This window comes from Ochotona curzoniae, unplaced genomic scaffold, assembly GCF_017591425.1.
Source record: "Ochotona curzoniae isolate NIBS_2020 unplaced genomic scaffold, NIBS_Ocur_1.0 scaffold_4683, whole genome shotgun sequence".
NCBI classification, from domain to species: domain Eukaryota; kingdom Metazoa; phylum Chordata; class Mammalia; order Lagomorpha; family Ochotonidae; genus Ochotona; species Ochotona curzoniae.
In genome coordinates, this window is record NW_024467121.1 from 623,929 (window position 1) to 642,753 (window position 18,825).

Here is an 18,825-nt window from a genome sequence, read left to right on the forward strand (position 1 = left end):
GTGACTGGGGATCGCTCCAACAAGGCTGCAGTTCTTTCTGGTATGTGTGAGGGCAGTGTGTGTGGTGGGCAGTTAGGCTGGGCCACAGCATCCACTAGTTTGTGCATGAGATGGGGCTGGGGACAAAACTGCAACCACCAGTGCAGGCGGTTTTAGGCTGATGTGGATGATGGACTGAGCCGGACTCAAAACTGGCTGGTACACAAAGGAGTCAGGTTGGGATCACCAACCACCGCCCCCAAGGAGATCACTGGACTCAGAACTCTAACCACAGTGAAAATCATAGGATGTGTGATCTGACCGTGAAGTGTATGTGTCAGAACTGGGTCTCCACAGTTGCTGAGGCCTGTGCAGTGGACGGCATGCCCAGATGTTCAAAGGGGACCTGACAACCAGTTCACTGAGGCCTGCAAAGGATGTCTAAAACCATGGAGGGCAGAACAAACTGGATAGCTCTCTCCAGCAAGTTTTTCTCCCCTTTCCCTTTTAAAAAAGATTTGTTTATTCTTATTGAAAAAGCAGCTTTACAGGGAGGAGGAGATACAGATAGATCGATCTTCCAACCGCTGGTTCACTCCCCAAGTGGCCACAATGGCCAGAGTTAAGCCAATCTGAAGCCAGGAGCTCAGAGCCTCCTCTGGGTCTCCCAAGTGGGTGCAGGCTCCCAAGGCTTTGTGCCATCCTCAACTGCTTTCCCAGGTCACGGGCAGGGAGCTGGATGGGAAGTAGATCAGCCGGGACACAAACCGGTGCCCATGTGGGATCCCGGCACATACAAGGAGAGGATTTTGTTTAAGATTTTTTCCATTTTTATTGGAAAGGCAGATATACAGAGAGAAGGAGAGACAGAGAGGAAGATCTTCCATTTGCTGACTCACTCCCCAAGCAGCTGCAACGGCTGAGCTGTGCCAATCCAAAGTCAGAAGCCAGGAGCCTCCTTCGGTTCTTCCACATGGGTGGTGCAGGGTCCCAAGGCTTTGGTCATCCTCAACTGCTTTCCCAAGCCACAAACAGGGAGCTGGATGGGAAGCTGGGCTGCTGGAATTAGAATGGGTGCCCTATGGGATCCAGGCACATGCATAGTGAGGACTTTAGCCACTAGGGCCCAATGAGAAGAAATTTAACCACTAGGCTACCACACTGAGCCCTCAGTCCAGTTTTGACAGCAAGTATCTGCGGGAATTGAGACTAGGGCAGAATATGTCAACCAATACCCTGGGATTTCCCCAACGCTGGAGCAATGAAATCAACAATGTCTCAGAACTTTCAGAATCACTTGAGCAGTACCCTCCGATCATGCTCCACAATGTCCTAGCTTCCCCTGGCAGGCGAAGGAAGAAACACATCGCCAGTCAGCCTACCAGCTGCCACAGCCTACTCACGCTGTCCCAGATGAAGGTGCCTCTGGACTACACCACCACTTCCCAGGAGGAACCCCAGGTAACAACTACTAAGGAAAATAAACTCAAAAACTTTTTAATCAACACTGGAGCGAGGTACTCACTTCTAAACACCTAACAAGACCCTCTTGTCCTCCAAGACTATGGCTGCTACTTTCCACGAGTCCCTCGTTCAGCCTGCTGGCCAGGTTGAACCAGGATGAGCCAAGTTGAAGCCAGAGGCCATGAGCTTCTTCCAGGTCTCCCATGTGGGTGCAGAGGCCCAAATACTTGAGCCATGCAGAGCCCTTTTTCCCAGTTCATTAGCAGTAAGCCAGATTGCAAGCAGAATAGCTAGAATTCAAACTGATGTGCCCATAAGTGATGCCATCATGGCAGGCAATGGCTTTACCTACTATGACATAATACCAGACCCAAAATAAGTCAACCTTAAAAAGAAATAAAAGGAACAAATTTCTCAACCACCTGTAAAGCTTTGAGCTGTCTGAAGAACAAAGAAACTACCACCAGATTGGGGAGAGGCTAGAATGCATACCCATCACCAAAGTACAATTACCAGGATTCTTCGGAATAGCTGTGTTATATCTGGCTAGATTCCCAGCTTCAGACTCATGGCCAAGCCCCCTTCTGAAGCTCTCAAAGGAAATGATAATGAGCCACTTAACTGGACTGCAGAATGTCACAGGACATTTCAATCCATAACAGAAAAGCTCCTATCAGCCCCAGGCCTTGGTTTCCCAGATGTAAGAAAGTCATTTGATTTCTTTGTGCAAAAACAACAAAGAATAAGCCTTGGGGTACTGACATGAAATTTAAGTAACACTGAGAGGCCTGTTGCATATTTTTCTAAGGAACTGGACACAGTATATCAGGAATGCCCAGTGTGTTTTCAATAGAAACTGCAACATATGACGTCTTAAAAAAAGGCTAGAATGTTCACCTTGGGAGAAGCCTATTACAGTGCACACCTGAACTCTCTGTTCGAACAAAAAGCGGATATCAGCTTACTTCTGAGATTACACAAATAGAGGTGATACTACTGAATAACCCAAACGTAAAACTAAAGATAGTGTTCAATATAAACCTAAGCCGTCCTGTCTCTAATAGCAGAAAAACATAATTACTGCATGTAAATAACTGACATTTACTCCAGATCTGATTTGACTACTCAGCCTTTGGAAGAACTGAACTTGGAGATGTGTACAAATGATAGCAGCTTCAATGATAAAACATGCCAGAAAGCAGGGTGTGCAACAGTGACTCAGCGGGACCCAGGAAGTGGCGGTCCTCACATAAGATACCCCTGCTCAAAAGGTAGAGCTCACACCCCTCACAGATCTTACACCTCTGGCAAAGAAATAGGCAACTCTAAGTAAATGGTTCCTGCAGCACATGGAGCTTGTTTAACCTCCAAGGAAAAAAGACAATTAAATATGTGAAAGAGATACTGGACTTTTTAGAAGTCATTATGCTGCCAGAAGAAATGACCACGGTATACTCCCCAGGTTATCTACAGTTGCATAGCCAAGGAAAACAATCAGATGGATCAGGAGGCACAGAGCTAAGACCAAAGAGGCCAACTGAAGGATTCTGCACTTATCATAAGTGTGAATTTATCCCTATTTGAACTTCACTTCAGAAATGCACCTAGCAAGAAGAGATGAATGGGGATTTCATATGGTACTCAATGGCCATTTTCACTTATAATGGGAGAGATGAAACCCATCACTGGTTACATAAATTCACTGTCTGGTTTCACATGCAAAAGACTATCCAAACATCATCCAGAATTATTACTTGTACTAGAAATAATCCCAAAGTAGGACTACCTCTAGTAATCAAGGGATGCAAACTCAAGGAGCAGAACCAGGAGATAACTGGCAATGGACGCTATGGTTAAGCCAAGAACTAGAGGAAATTATGCATACTTGTTAATACTCAGACACTTTAAAGAACAGGCTGAGGCCTTCCATGCTCAAAAACATCTGAGGTAACAAATGCTTATTAAAAGAAATCATTACCCACTTTGAGTTGTCATTTTCTTTTCTTTTCTTTTTTTTTTTTTTTTTTAAGATTTGTTTAATTGGAAAGGCAGATTTACAGAGAGTAAGATCTTCCATCTGCTGGTTTATTCCCCAAGCAGCCGCAACAGCTGGGCTGAGCTGATTCAAAGCCAGGAGCTTCTTCCAGGTCTCCCATTCAGGTGCAAGTCCCAAGACTTTGGGCTGTGCTCGACTACTTTTCCAGGCCACAAGCAGGGAGGGAAGTAGAGTAGCCAGGATACGAACTGGCATCCATATGAGATCCTGGCACATGCAAGGTGAAGACTTAAGCCACTAGGCTACCGTGCTGGGCCCTTTACTTGATCTTAAATTATTCTTCAAAAAACAAAGCTACAAGTAATAACTGATTCCACTTGTTTACAAACTGGCTAACTCATTAGGTAAGATCAATTTATTATTATCTACCCAGGTATGGAAAATAAACCCCTGGTAATTATCTCCCACACCCTAGGCAATGCTGGAAATCTTATTAACATCTAAGTTTCCAAATTCTGCGTGATATACCTGGATATTTTTTAATGTGGAAGATGCTCCTGGTTCTATACATGTCTTGATGGCTGGCAGGTGGGAGGTATTTGCTTACTAGTGGTCTATAACCCTATTATTGGGCTCCTTTCTTGTAAGAAGCCACCTGTCTCCAAAAAGCAGGGTTTAACCTATCTCTCCTCTCTGTAAATCTGACTCTCCAATAAAAATAAGTAAAATTTTAAAAATCTATGACTACTATAAAGTTGTTTGTAAAACACTACTATTTGTTTAGGAGAGTCCATTTTCTACCAGATGATAAATCTGCTTCATTTCAAGCATCTGGTAGAACTTAGTACAGGAAACAATGGCAAATGATGAATAAAATACAGAAACTGACGCCAGCATTTACTAAAATACTAGTCTAACTTTGAGCACTAAAAAATGACTCACTAAATAGGTAAGTTTCAGAGCGTTAAGGATATTGCTTTACTGTCTGCCTTTTTTACGCCTAGACACACTTACAAATGTAAGTGAAGCAGCAGATGGAAAACTTTATTGTAAATACAGTAAATCAAGTATTTTTTAAATAAAGAGGCTTTGTTTTCAGGGTTAACCCCAGTTGAGGAGTCAAACAGGCATTTTCCTTGAGGAACCTCAATACTTTCATCATGCTATGTTCATAGGTACTAGCCACCAGAATCATGCTCAACAAATACAGCTACTGAAGTTGACTTTATGGATCAATTCTGGCGAGAGTAAGCAAAGCATGGGGCCAGCACCATCGATCAACAGACTAGCCGTCCACCTTCAAGTGCCAGCATGACATACGGATATTCGTGTCCCAGTTGCTCCACTTCCCATCCAGCTCCATGCTAATGTGCCTGGGAAAGCAGCAGCAGAAAGTCCAAAGTCTTGGGATCCTGCACCCATAGGCAGAGAGCTGGAAAAAGCTCCTGGCTCCTGACTTCAGATGGACTCAGCTCCTGCCACTGCTGCCACTTGGAGACTGAACCAGCAGATGAAGGATCCTTTCTAGTCTCTCCTCTTTGTAGATCTACCTTCCTAATAAAAAATAAATATATCTTAAAAGAAAAAGCAAAGCAGAACATTCATTCTTGTAAATTGCACTAACATTTCCATTGAGTCTTTTTATCTATTTACTAGTTTTAAGAAATGGGGAGTTCTCTATTAAATACTATTACTAGGGCCTGGCACGATAGCATAGTGGTTAGAGTCCTCGCCTTGAATGCACCGGGATCCCATATGGACACTGGTTCTAATCCCAGCAGGCCCAGCTCCCTGCCTGTGGCCTGGGAAAGCAGTCGAGGACGGCCCAAAGCTTTGGGACTCTGCACCTGCGTGGGAGACATGGAAGAAGATCTGGACTCCTGCCTTCAGATCAGCGCAGCTTCGGCCACTGCAGCCACCTGGGGAGTGAATCATTGGATGAAAGATCTTCCTCTCTGTCTCTCTCTTCCTATCTGTATATCTGCCTTTCCAACAAAAAGAAATAAATCTTTAAAAATAAATACTATTATTAAATCTTCACATTATACTACCATTCTGATTGGAAACAAATTCCATCCCATATGGGATCCCAGTGCATTCAAGGTGATGACTTTAACCACTACACTATTGCACCGGGCCCAGAACAGTCATTCTTGCAAACTGCATTGACATTTTTACTGAGCCTTTTATATATTTACTAGGTTTTAAAAATATGTATTTAATAGTTTTAACAAAGTGTTCTCTATTAAATACTATTACTGAACATTCACATTATATTACCATTCTGACAGGGAATAAATTCTGTCCCTTTTCTTATTTAAAGATTTATTTTATTTTTATTGGAAAGTCAGATATACAGAGAGACAGAGAAGAATATCTTCTGCCCAATGATTCACTCCCCAGGCTGCAGCAACGGCCAGAGCTGAGCTGTTCCATGATCAGGAGCCAGGAGTCTTTTCTGGATCTCCCACGCAGGTGCACAGTCCCAAGGCTTTGGGCCATCCTCCACTGCTTTCCCAGGTCACAGCATAGAGCTGGATGGGAAATGGGGCCGCCGGGATTGGAACTCTTACATTCATTGGTTCACTCCCCAAATGGCCACAACAGCCAGGGCTGGACCAGGCCAAAGTCAGGAGCTTCAGATACAAAGGCCCAAGCACTTGGTCAATCTTTCGCTGACTTCCCAACAGCCCTGCCCCAATAATCATACTTTGAATATGACAGGAGGACAAAACTTTGGAAATGTATGTTCTCCAAAATTATTTTAATTCCCATGCACTTTTTTCTTAATTTGAAGTTGCGTACTTCCAAAGTAATAACAAAGCACAAGAAAAACCAGGATTCAGGGAAAAGCAAACTGGAGTAAAAGGTAAAGGCAGTTTCCAGGAAGACATCTGGGGAAAAAAAAGACTCAAGAATTTAACGACATCTCAGACAGCTGTCTTAAAAAGAAAGAAAAAAAACTTTACTGGGGCTGGTGCCATGTCATAACTGATTAAACCTCCATCTTTGTGCCAGTATTCATTTGAGTGCTGGTACTAGTCCCAGAGGGCTGTTCCAGTTCTGATCCAGCTCCTTGCTAACAGGCCTGCAAAAGCAACAGAAAATGGCCCAAGTATTTGGGCCCCTGCACTTGGGAGACACAAAAGCTGCTCTTGGATTCTGGCTTCAGACAAATCCTGCTAAAGTAATCAGTAGATAAAGATTTTCTCTTTCCCCTTCTCTCTGTAGCTCTGGACCTATATGGGAAACCTTGCGGGGGGAGGGGAGATATGGTGGAAGCTTCAGGCTCTTGGCCTCTTATTGGCCCAGCTCCAACCATTGTGGCCATTTAGGGAGTGAACCAGCAGATGAAGGATCTCTCTCTGTCTCATCTCTGTAATTCTACCTTTTAAATAAAAATAAAGCTGGGCCTGGCGGCGTGGCCTACTGTCTAAAGTCCTCGCCTTGAACGCGCCAGGATTCCATATGGGCGCCAGTTCTAATCCCGGCAGCTCCACTTCCCATCCAGCTCCCTGCTTGTGGCCTGGGAAAGCAGTTGAGGAAGGCCCAAAGCTTTGGGACTCCCCACCCACGTGGGAGACCTGGAGGAAGTTCTTGGCTCTTGGCTCCGGAGCAGCACAGCACCAGCCGTTCAAGTCACTTGGGGAGTGAATCATCGGACGGAAGGTCTTCTTATCTCTCCTCCTGTATATAAATCTAACTTTGTAATAAAAATAAATAAATCTTTTTAAGAAAATAAAGCTAAAAGAACAGTATAAAAATGAAAGCAGGGCCCGGCACGGTGGCGCCAAGTGGTTAAGGTTCTCGCCTTCCACGCCCGGGATCCCATATGGGCGCCGGTTCTAATCCCGGCAGCCCCGCTTCCCTTCCAACTCCCTGCCTGTGGCCCGGGAAAGCAGTCGAGGACGGCCCAGGGCTTTGGGACCCTGCACCCACACGGGAGACCCAGAAGAGGCTCCTGGCTTCAGATCGGCATAGTATCGGCCGTTGTGGCTCACTTGGGGAGTGAATCATCTGATGGAAGATCTTCTTCTCTGTCTCTCCTCTCTGTATATCCACCTTTCAAATAAAAAATAATTTAAAAAAATAAATAAATCTTAAAAAAAAATGAAAGCAACAAAATTTTTTCTAAAAAATTAAGGTTGGAACCCTGACATAACAAGCTAAGCCTCTGCCTGTGCTGCTGGCATCCCAACTGGATGCCAGTTCAACTCCCAAATTCAGTTCCAATCCAGCTGCCTGTTAATGAGCCTGGAAAAGAAAAAGAAAAGGGCCTGGCGCAGTGGCGCAGTGGTTGAGGTCCTCGCCTTGCACGCCCAGGATCCCATATGGGTGCCGGTTCTATCCCGGCAGCCCCGCTTCCCATCCAGCTCCCTGCCTGTGGCCTGGGAAAGCAGTCGAGGATGGCCCAAAGCTTTGGGACCCTGCACCTGCGTGGGAGACCCGGAAGAGGCTCCTGGCTTCAGATCGGCATAGCCAGCATCGGCCGTTGCGCTCACTTGGGGAGTGAATCATTGGACGGAAGATCTTCCTCTCTGTCTCTCCTCTCTGTATATCCGCCTTTCCAATAGAAAAAATAATAAAAATAAATCTTTAAGAAAAGAAAAAGAAAAGAAGTGGAAAAGACCCAGACGTAGCTCCTGGCTTCTGGCTTTCTGGACCAGCCCAGCTCTGACCACTGTGGCCATTTGAGGAGTGAATGTGCAGATCAAAGATCTCTCTCTCTCTCTCTCTCTCTTCTCTCTGTAATCCTATCTTCAAAAAAAAAAAAAAAAAAAAAAAACCACAAAGCAAGCAAGCAAACAAAAAACCCTTAAAAATAAAGGAAAGTGCCTGCCTGGGAAAGCAATTAGAATATAGAAGATGGGAAAAACAGGGATGGTTATTTTTCATTACAAATTTTATGGTACAATTTGACCTTTTCAATTGCTTTGATTTCTACTTTGATAGAATTGTAAAAGGAATAAATTCATACACTTTTTTTCAGTTAAAAAGATATTCTGACATGCAGTCAGCTTAATATGGTCCCCTATGTGTGTGCCCTAATTCCTGGAACCTATATGCATGTTACGGTAGGGGAACCAAGCTTGTAGCAACCTTATCCTAAATTACCCTTTCAGGCGCAATGTAACCACATGAGTCCTCATAGGTGGAAGAGGAAAAATAATTAGAGGCCAATGTGAAGATACTGGTTTGCTGGTTCAGAAGATGGAGGATGAGGCTATAAACCAAAGCGCACAGGGTTTCCTTAGAACCTGGACAAGGCAAAAAAACAGATTCTCCCCTGGAGTCTCTCCAAAAGGAACAAATCTCTGCTGATGTGGTGATTTTATCCCTGGAAGATCCATTTTGGATTTCTAACCTCTAGTAAGTGTATATGTTGGTTTTAAGCCACTGAATTTTGGTAACTTGTTACAAGAGCAAAAAAAAAAAAAAAAAAACAAAAAACACTAATTCAACATACAAAATACACACAGTGTCTATGCTATTATCTTACTGAATCTACAAATATTTAACTTTAAACTTCTCATAAGATAGCACAAATAGCATGTTAAGGGGGCTGGCATGGTGATGCAGCAAGCCAATCTTCTGCCTCCAAGAACTGACATTCCATACAGGTGCCAGTTTATGTCCCAGCTGCTCCACTTCCCATCCACCTCTCTGCTTGTGGCCTGGGAAAGCAGTGAAGGAGGGCTCAAATCCTTAGGCCCACGCTCCCACATGGGAGACCTGGAGGGGCTCCTGGCTCTGGATCAGCTAGGCTCTGGCCATTGTGGTCATTTGAGGAGTGAACTGCGAAAGGAAGCTTCTCCCTATAAAATCTGTCATTCAAATAAAAATTGATACATTTTTTTAAAAAGTAACTTGCAAATAGTGTTATAGTTTGTTACCAAGCCCAAAGCTCTGAAACATAATTACCTTCCACACAAAATTAATTATACAAAAATTATGCTCACATTTCAATGGCTAGCATATAGGAGAGATGTTTTCACATGCTTCTCCTTTCTCTAGAAGTAATTTTAAGTGGATACATCACATTATTCATATTATTATTTGATTAAATGAATGCCATAAATCCAATGGGTTGGAAGACTTATTGAACACAGGTGACTGAGCTGCTAAACCACAGTTCAAATCCCCTCTATATATCCATCTGCCAGTAACTTATGCTTGAATTTCTGGTGATAAGAAGCCCTGTCCCAAAACAGTCTACTCCATCGCTGGGTAGCTGAGCTGGGATCTCTCATTTCTATCCAGAGTCTATTTCTTGTCCTTAGCATCAGATAAAACACATCCTACAGATCAGACCTCAAAATAGTCACAAAATACTCATGACATGTCCTGGGTTCTCAATCCTGCAGGCTAACCACCGCTTTAATTCAATCAAAACTCACAATGACCTAAACATAAGCCCCAGCTTCACTATTTAAGTGTACAATAGGAGAAAAGTCGTCTCACTTTTCTGAATCTCAGCTTTTTAATTTAAAAATGTATTTATTTATTTGGAAGGCAGAATCACACAGAGGGTAAGACAATATGTTTTTCCATCTGCTGGTTCACTCCACCACGCTGAAGCCAGGAGCCAGGAGCTTCCTTCGGGTATTGCATGTGGATGTAGGAGGCCAAGCCTTTAGGTCATCCTGTGCTGCTTTCCCAGGGACACTAGTAGAGAGAGCTGGATCGCGAGTGGATCAACCAGGTATCAAACCAGCACCCATGTGGGACCTGCACATAAAACTGTAGACATTGGCTTAACCTACTATGCCATATCACCAGCCCCAGAAACTCAGTTTTTCCATCAATAAAACAGACATACTACTCTCTTAGAGTTCTTGTGAGGGTGAGAAATCAAAGTTCCAAAGTCTTTGTATAGTGCCTGCACACCACAGACATTGACAACAGCAGCCATTATAATACCACTGCATTCCCCCTGACACAAGTTGATCTCTCTGAGGAGCTCTATTTTGACCTTAACCTTATAACACCTCCAACTGAAAGCAGTGTCTCAGACTGATTGGCCTGATGAAGAGCACAAGAGCCTCTCTTCCCTCATCCACAGTACCACATTGCTATTGCAGCAGAAGCCCAAGATCACATCCATTTCCTTTCAAGGACATACTTCCACTGTTGCCTCACAGGAGGCATACTTTGAAAAACCCATCTCTTAATACTAAAATCAAAAGCACATTTCTGGGCCCGGAATGATGGCTCAGTGACTAAATCCTCACCTTGCAAGCTCTGGATTCGATATGGGTGCTAGTTTGTGTCATGGCTGCTCTATTTCCCACCTAGCTCCCTGTTTGTGGCCTGAGAAAGCAACAGAGAATGGCTCAAGCCTTAGGGATTGGGCCCGGCGAGGTGGCCTAGCGGCTAAAGTCCATGCCTTGAATGCGCCGGGATTCCATAATGAGAGCTGGTTCTGATCCCAGCAGCTCCACTTCCCATCCAGCTCCCTGCTTGTGGCCTGGGAAGGCAGTCGAGGACGGCCTGAGGTTCACCTGAGTGGGAAACCTGGAGGAGGTTCCAGGCTCCTGGCTTCGGATCAGCCGTTGCGCTCACTTGGGGAGTGAATCATCTGACGGAGGATCTTTCTCTCTGTCTCTCCTCCTCTCTGTATATCTGACTTTGTAATAGGAATAAATAAATCTTCAAAAAAAAAAAAGCCTTAGTGATCTTGCACTGGAAGAAGCTCCTGGCTTCAGATTGGCTCAGCTCCACTTGTCATGGCTATTTGGGGAGTGAAATAGTGGATGTAATATCTTTCTGTCTTGCCTTCTCTCTGTAAATCTGCCTTTCCAATAAAAACAAATCAATCTTTAAAAAAAAATACATTTCTCCCATGATGGATTGGGAAAATAAACTGACTGATACATTGTTTGGCAATAAGAAAAAACAATACAACACAGTATTCCTCAATTACTATGAAATACTTAGGAAATTATCTAACAGGTATCAAGTACTTCGTAAATTTTTTAAAAAGAGTTTTTGGAAAAGGCAGAGTTTGGCAGAGTGAGGGGAGGAGAGAAGGAAAATGAGTGAGTGAGAGAAAGATCCATCTTCCATCTGCTGGTTCATTCCCTAAAGAGTTGTAATGGTCAGAGCTGCACAAAGCCAAAGCAAGGATCTCTGGAACTCCATCCAGAAGTCCTAGGTGAATAGTAGGAAGCTGGAAGGGAAATGGAGCAGCTGTGCCTCAACTCAGTGCTCATATGGAATGCCAGCACTGCAGGGAATAGCTTAATCTGCTATGCCTCAACGCTGGTCCCAGTACTCAGTAAATTTTAAGATTTTACACTCCCCATCAATTCAAACACTCCATAATCAATCCTTACTGATTTCGCATTAGCAGTAATGTATACATCTAGAGAACATCAACAGCTACATAATCTGCAAAGAATTTACATTGTTTTTCATAATTCTTACACCCTTTGAGCTTAGAAAGACACAAAGAGCTTAAAGAATTTAGAAGCAGGGTGAGGGGGGAAAAATCCCAGAGTGTACTTTACTATATAAATAATGGGACACAGTAGCTCTCAGTATAGTTAAATCTAAAAAACCTAAACATCTTATTTTGGGTGTTGGTTATATGCTCACTTTGTGAAAATTCACCAAGCTACACAATTAGGATCTGTACATTTCTCTTCATAAATGAAGAAGGGAGTCCTCAGGCAATACTGAAATAATTAAAATACATATACAGGGGCTGACGTAGTGGTACAGCTGGCTAATCCTCCTGTAGCACTGACATCACATATGGGCACATGTTTGTGTTCTGGCTGCTGAACTTCTACCATCCAGCTCCCTACTTATGGCCCAAGAAAGCAGCAGAGAAAGGTCCACGTGCCTCTGTACCTAAGAGGGAGACCCAAAAGAAGCTCCTGGCTCCTGGCTTCAACCAAGCTCAGCCTTGGCTGTTGCAGCCACTTGGGGAGTAAAGCAGCCTTTCAAATAAAAACAAGTAAGTCTTAAACACATACATACAAACAGAGTGCACTGAATCCAAAGAAACACTATTACACTATAGTCTATACTATTACAAAAGACAAAGAAAAGGAAAAATAAACTCAAAACTTCACAGATGTTTCATTGTAATAAACTTGAAACTATCTGTGCCTAGACCATTTAAGTACAGGAGAGACACATTAATTATATAAATTACCAACAAATACATGACAGCTGTATAATATCTCAAAACATTTCTGAAGTCATTTGTAAAAGTTCTTGCAAATGTTTACGGTTAAAGATATCAACAGGAAAAACAACTATTTCAGCTGTCACTGCCATTATTATTATTATTCTCTGAATATGTAACATTCTGCTAATACACTGGATATAAGCAACAGTAATATTAGCAGAACTATATTACCCCATAAAGAGGCCGCCAAAACTTTAGTTCCTCCAAATCCAACCACAGATTTCCTGTGTGTGTGTGTGTGTGTGCGCACGCGTGTGCACATGCAAATGTGAAAGAGTTACAGGGAAGGCAAAACAGAGAAAAGCGAGATTTTCCACTCCTGGTTCACTCCTCAAATGGCTGCACTGGCCAAGACAGAAGCCTAGAACTCCATCTAGGTCTTCCCATGTGGGTGGTAGGAGCCCAATTAATTGGATCATCCTTTGCTGCCTTCTTAGGCACCACAGAAGGTAACCAGGTTGGAAGTAGAGCAGCTGGGACTTGAACCAGAACTCATACTGGATCCTGGCGTCACAAGCGGCGGCTCAACTAAATGCACCACACCACCAGTCCGAGTTTCCCTTCACACAGAACACCCTCAAAACCACTCCCTCCCACCTCCAATACCTGTCTACTGACAACGCCTGGAAGTAACGGCCAATTCAGCCAACACTGAGCACTCACTCCTACCACTCAGAGTAGACAGTTTCCCCACACTTTATTTTTACAGATATCTGGGACGTTCCATAAAAAGATCATACTTAGAAAAATAGCTTCATCTTTTCGTCAGCCCTCAATTTTTTTCAAGCAAATATATTAAAGAAATTCCCAAATGCCATAACACAGCTGGAGAGAAGTTTGAACATCACTTTTCACCTCCATTAATCAGAAGTCCTTGTAATCAATCTGAGAACCAATCACACCACTTACTCCTAGGGCAGGTTTTTTTTTTTTTTAGATTTTTTTATTTTTATTGGAAAGGCAAATGTACAGAGAGGAGGAGAGACAGAGAGGAAGATCTTTCATCCGTTCATTCACTCCCCAAGCGGCGCAACAGCTGAAGCTGAGCCTATCCAAAGTCAGGAGCCATGAGCCTCCTCCAGGTTACCCACGCCGGTGCAGGGTCCCAAAGCCCTGAGCTTTCCTTGACTGCACTCACAGGCCGCAGGCAGGGAGCTGGATGGGAAGCAGGGCGGCCAGGACTAGAACTGGCGTCCATATGGAAACCTGGCATGTTCAAGGTGAAGACTCTAACCACTACACTATCACGCCAGGCCCAGAGCAGGTTCTTCAAATGAGAAATGGGGATAACAGCCTCACAGAAGGGCTTAGAGGACTAAGAAAACAGTGTATATACAGCCTTCAGAAGAATGAAAGGCATTTACTGAGTATCTGCTTCATAATTATTGGCAATCATTAATCGGGAACTTTAAATTAATGTTCTGTGCTGTCATATAGTGAGCTGATGCCATCTGCGATACCAACATCCCATACGGACATTAGTTATAGTCCTGGCTGATCCACCTCTGATCCAGCTCCTTCCTAACACATCTAGGAAAGCAGCAGCAAGGCCCAAATACTTGGGCCCCTGTCACCCACATGCAAGACCCAAAACGGAGTTCCTTCCATAAACAAATCTTTAAAAACAACCGATGCAATACTAAAATTTAAAAATAAATAAAAATAAGAGCAACTGATGCAAACAATTTACCATCTTAATTTAATGAGGTGATAAAGTACTAGAAAAGGAAAAACCTATCCAAAGAACTCTTAAAAACCAAAATACAATTCCCCAGGTTAACTCCACCCAAGAAGTGTTAAGGTTATATAGTGAAGTGAGCTCTCTTGGCCCCTAACCCAAAAGGTAAGACTATCCACTTTAATTGTGTTAACAGAATGAAGAACTTTGTTCCTTCATTTAAACGCCTTCCAAGGTACCCTATCTTAACCTCACATAACGGCGAAACTATTTACAATGACATTCCCATTCTCCCAGGATGAGAATCCAGCTCACCTTTCCACCTCTACGCACCAAGCTGTCTACTGCTGACACACATGCTGACCTTCTAGAATGCTATGTGCTCCCTCAGTCCTTCACACTGCAGCTGTCACTGAGCCTGACTCCTCCTCTGCACTACAAGCTCCATAAGAGCAACAACAAATAACATCATAGTGGTAACCCAACATGGAAATTTTTTCCAAAATAAGAATTCAACAGGGGCCAACATTGTAGCACAACTACTTAATGCACCACCTGGGACACCAGCACCCCATATAGGTGCCAGTTTGAGTCCCAGCTGTTCCATTTCTAATCCAGCTACCTGCTAACGTGCCTGGGAAACCAGCAGATCATCACCCAAAGGCTTGGCCTGTGTGTTCATGCAGAAACCAAGATGAAGCTCATGGCTCCTGGCTTCAACCTGACCCAGCAGATAGAAGACTGATCTTTTTCTTTTTCTTTTAAACAAACAAAATCTTTATAAAAAAATTTTTAAAAATTCAATAATGTTTAAAATTTAGAAGGAAAATCACTAACTTACATTTCCTCATATGTAGAGAATGGAATTGACAAATGTTTATTTTGCTGTAAGCTCACACATACATACCCACACAATCCTGAAATCAATACAAGTCTTCAAAAATCTAAGCATATGAAAAAGCTGCACATATTTCAAGTTTTTCTGCTCCATAATGAACTTATCTTTTTTTTTTTTAAAAAAAAAGATTTATTTTATTTTCATTGGAAAGTCAGATATACAGAGAGGAGAAAAGACAATGGGGAAGATCTTCCGTCTGATGATTACTCCCCAAGTGACTGCAACGGCTGGTGCTGTACTAATCCAAAGCCAGGAGCCAGGAACTTCTTCCAGGTCTCCCACACGGTGCAAAGTTCCAAAACTTTGGGCCGTCCTCGACGGCTTTCCCAGGCCACAAGCAGGGAGCTGGATGGGAAATGGAGCTGCCGGGATTAGAACCAGCACCCATATGGGATCCCGGCGAGTTCAAGGCATGGACTTTAGCAGCTAGGCCATGCTGCCGGGTCCTGAACTTATCTTTCAACTTTCAACTTTATATTTCCATGAACTTTTCTGAGATACCCTTTATTTTCTTATATTGTTTTGCTTTGCCTTTAGAAAACCAAGAGTAGGTAGTTGACATAATGTGTCTAGTCACTGGCATAGGACAACCGTAATCAAGGAAGGAACAAAAAACCTGATTCCTGATTGCCAATCCAAACTATTCAAGAAAAAAAAGCTTTCAAAATTCTTATTCCACAATGATTTCATAAAATGTATTTTTCTTAATTCTTGACATTCTAATGCAAAACTCATAATGTAATGATCTATTAGAAGCCCTCATTAAGACTGATAAAAAATGCCAGGAATTCTCAAGATGTCACACATTAAAATAAAGTCTGCATTACTTGGCTCACTCTCCCTTCCATCATTAGTCTGTCTTCACATCCTTCCGGTTAGCATCCCGGGAGCTAGCCGTCTCTTCACTGCTCTCGGATGCAATGATCCATGCAGAAAGGCAGGTTTTAGTTGCCAAACAGCTATTCCTCCTTCTAAACCACTTGGATGTGGCTCTGAGTGTTGAATTTAACAAGTGAGCGAATCATATCCTTCAGTGTAGCTTTTTCTCTAAGGTGACTGTGACTGATAATTGGCCCCCAAATTATGGGTTTGCTAAAATTCTTGCCACTCATCAGATGATTTAAATAATGAACACAAACATGTTCAAATAATCTCATGGTTAAAGTCACTGAATCTGAAATCTGAGATATCAAATTTTTTTTAATCCAGCTCTAAATGTACATGTGAAACTAGCTGGGAAAAGTTAACCATCTAGGAGTTGATGTGGTAACCAGAACCAAGCTTCCTGAATCTCACAGCGATGTGATGCTTACTGCACCTTATTCAATGTTCTAATCTTTCAAAGAATATATAAGTACCTTCAAACAAGCAAGGTCAGAAAATGAAATTACTCATTTCTGTTAGTCATGACAAAAGTGAAGAATGTTAACTTGGTATTTTTAGATTCCCAATCTCTGCTAACAGGTAACTAAACCTTTAAAAGTAAGATCCAAGAATAAAAAGGGAAGGTAGAATATATATGAATTGTGCAGAAACGACTACATTTTTATACTAGTAGGAATATAGTCATTACTACAACAAACTCAATTCCAGCCAGGGAGCCAGTCCACCTCCAGTGTCAGCATCCCCTGTGAGCACCACTTTGAGTTCTGGTAGCTCCACTTCTGATCCAGCTACCGGATACTGTACCGGGGGAACACAGCAGAGTTTGGCCTAAATGCTTGGGCACTTGCACCCACATGGAAGACCTGCAGAAAGCTCCTGGCTCCTAGCTTCATACGGCCCTAGCTGTGGCCACTGCGGCCATTTGGAGAACAGACCAGAGGATGAAGATCTCTGTCTTTCTCTGTGACTGCCTTTCAAATAAACAAACTGCAGCCAGATAAGCAAATAAATGGCAGCCAAAGATCAAGTGAATTCAAAACCAAGCCACTACCAATTTCTGAAGCTAGCAAATACACTGAGGGCTGAACTTACTGTGCAACGAAAAGGAATCGTTCAAGGATAAACTTTATAACAAGAAAGAATGTAGAATATTTGAATGTTCTGGAAAATTTTAACAATCAATCAATCATTCTGAAAGAAAAAAAAAACCTAGCCTATATCATTACACTGAACTATTCAACTTCAGTTAATAAAATATGGACTCCAAAAGGCACTCCCTCTGGGGGGAAGGTGTCATGAATAAGCGGTTCTGGAATGTATGTGGAACCTAGCAACCCCTTTTAAAGTTTCCTGTGCAGATGTCTAGCTCCCTGACCCTCCCCCACCAAGAGGGCAACATCTTTCAGAGTCAAACCCACAGCCCTCTCAGTAGTCTTTCCCACTAACAGCATGTGACTGCTACCGCCACCATTGCACCCAGTGAAATAAACGCCAAGACATCACACACCACAGCCCTGCTCCAAGACAGGAGACAACGAACGACTCATTACCCGAAAAGCACAGAATGCACTCTTCCATGCCGCCGCCAAGTTACTAGAAGGTAGCGGACCTTCCGCTCAGCGCAGCCTGACCAGCCAGAGGGAGCAACAGAGCTGACTCGACTTCCAGCCTTGCCACATCAGTACTGACAGGCGACCAGCTCCTACCCGGGGGTGCCTGGGAAGCTATGTGTGGGGACCCACGGATTTCTTCCGCTCAAAGAAAAGCAGAGAAATCGGTGCAATCTGATGTAGCCACCATGGAATACAGAAAAGTATCAGTTATTAAAAAAAAAAAAAAAGGCAAGCCCAAATCCAGAATGGGCTCGTCGGGGCTGGGGACCTGGCCACTGGACACCATGGACGCTAGGCTAGTCCCCCACGCCCTGGTCACCTCGGGAGGGCAGGACGCGGACGGTCCCGCAAAGGGTGTGACCCAGTCAGCGAGCTCGCAGTGACAAACTTCGCGGACCCCGCCAAGGACGGCGGCCCAGCGCGGCGCCGGCCGGCTCACCTCGGAAGAAGCGCAGCGCCAGGCCGTGCAGCTCCTCCAGGCCGAAGCCCCAGCGCTGCTCCAGCCGCCGCGCCTCCTCCGCCGCGCCCCCAGCCGCCGCCTCCCCGGGCTCCCCGGGCTGCTCTCCGCCGGCGCCCGGCACCCGGCCAGACCCCGCAGGCGGCGGCGGCAGCGGCGGAGGCAGCAGCGGAGCGCCCTCCGCGCCGGGCCGCTCCTCCGGATCTGGGCTCAACGTGAGGCCGTCGACGGACACCTCGAGTCTCTCGGCGTTCAGCACCGCCGCCATCTCCGGCTGCTGCGCCTCCTCCGCGGGGACAGGCGGCGGCCACGTATCGACTTCCTGCTGACCTCCAACCTCCGCTTACCGACACCGGAACTTCCGCTGCTGAGGCGGCCCCGGAGCTCCAGAGCGGGGCTGGAGCCTGGGACCCCGCCCCCTCCGGGAAGCCCGGCCACACCCCCTTCTGGCCACCGGCCACGCCCCCTTCGCGAACGCTGTGCTAGACCGGCCTTCCCCCGCTCTGGTCTCCTCACAGTGTGTTCTCGACCCCAGTTCTCCGCCACCACTCGGGTCGTCCCGGTCAGCCCGCGGCTGCCTCGGGTCTACCCGGTGCAGGGTGGGCCCGGCCGGGTCCAGCAGGCCGTCTTCACCGCTGTGCTAAGTTGTGTGTGGG

At 44.6% G+C, this 18,825-nt stretch overlaps 1 protein-coding gene across 1 annotated transcript in view; it reads right to left on the reverse strand.

The window, feature by feature from the left end:
- ACBD3 (acyl-CoA binding domain containing 3) overlaps window positions 1-18,479 on the reverse strand; it is a 38,117-nt gene extending 19,638 nt beyond the window's left edge. The window contains exon 1 of the mRNA XM_040967773.1: window positions 18,152-18,479. Within this exon, the coding sequence (XP_040823707.1) occupies window positions 18,152-18,437 (286 nt within the window). The 5' untranslated portion in view covers window positions 18,438-18,479. The remainder of the gene's footprint in view (window positions 1-18,151) is intronic.
- Between the last annotated feature and the right edge of the window lie 346 nt (window positions 18,480-18,825).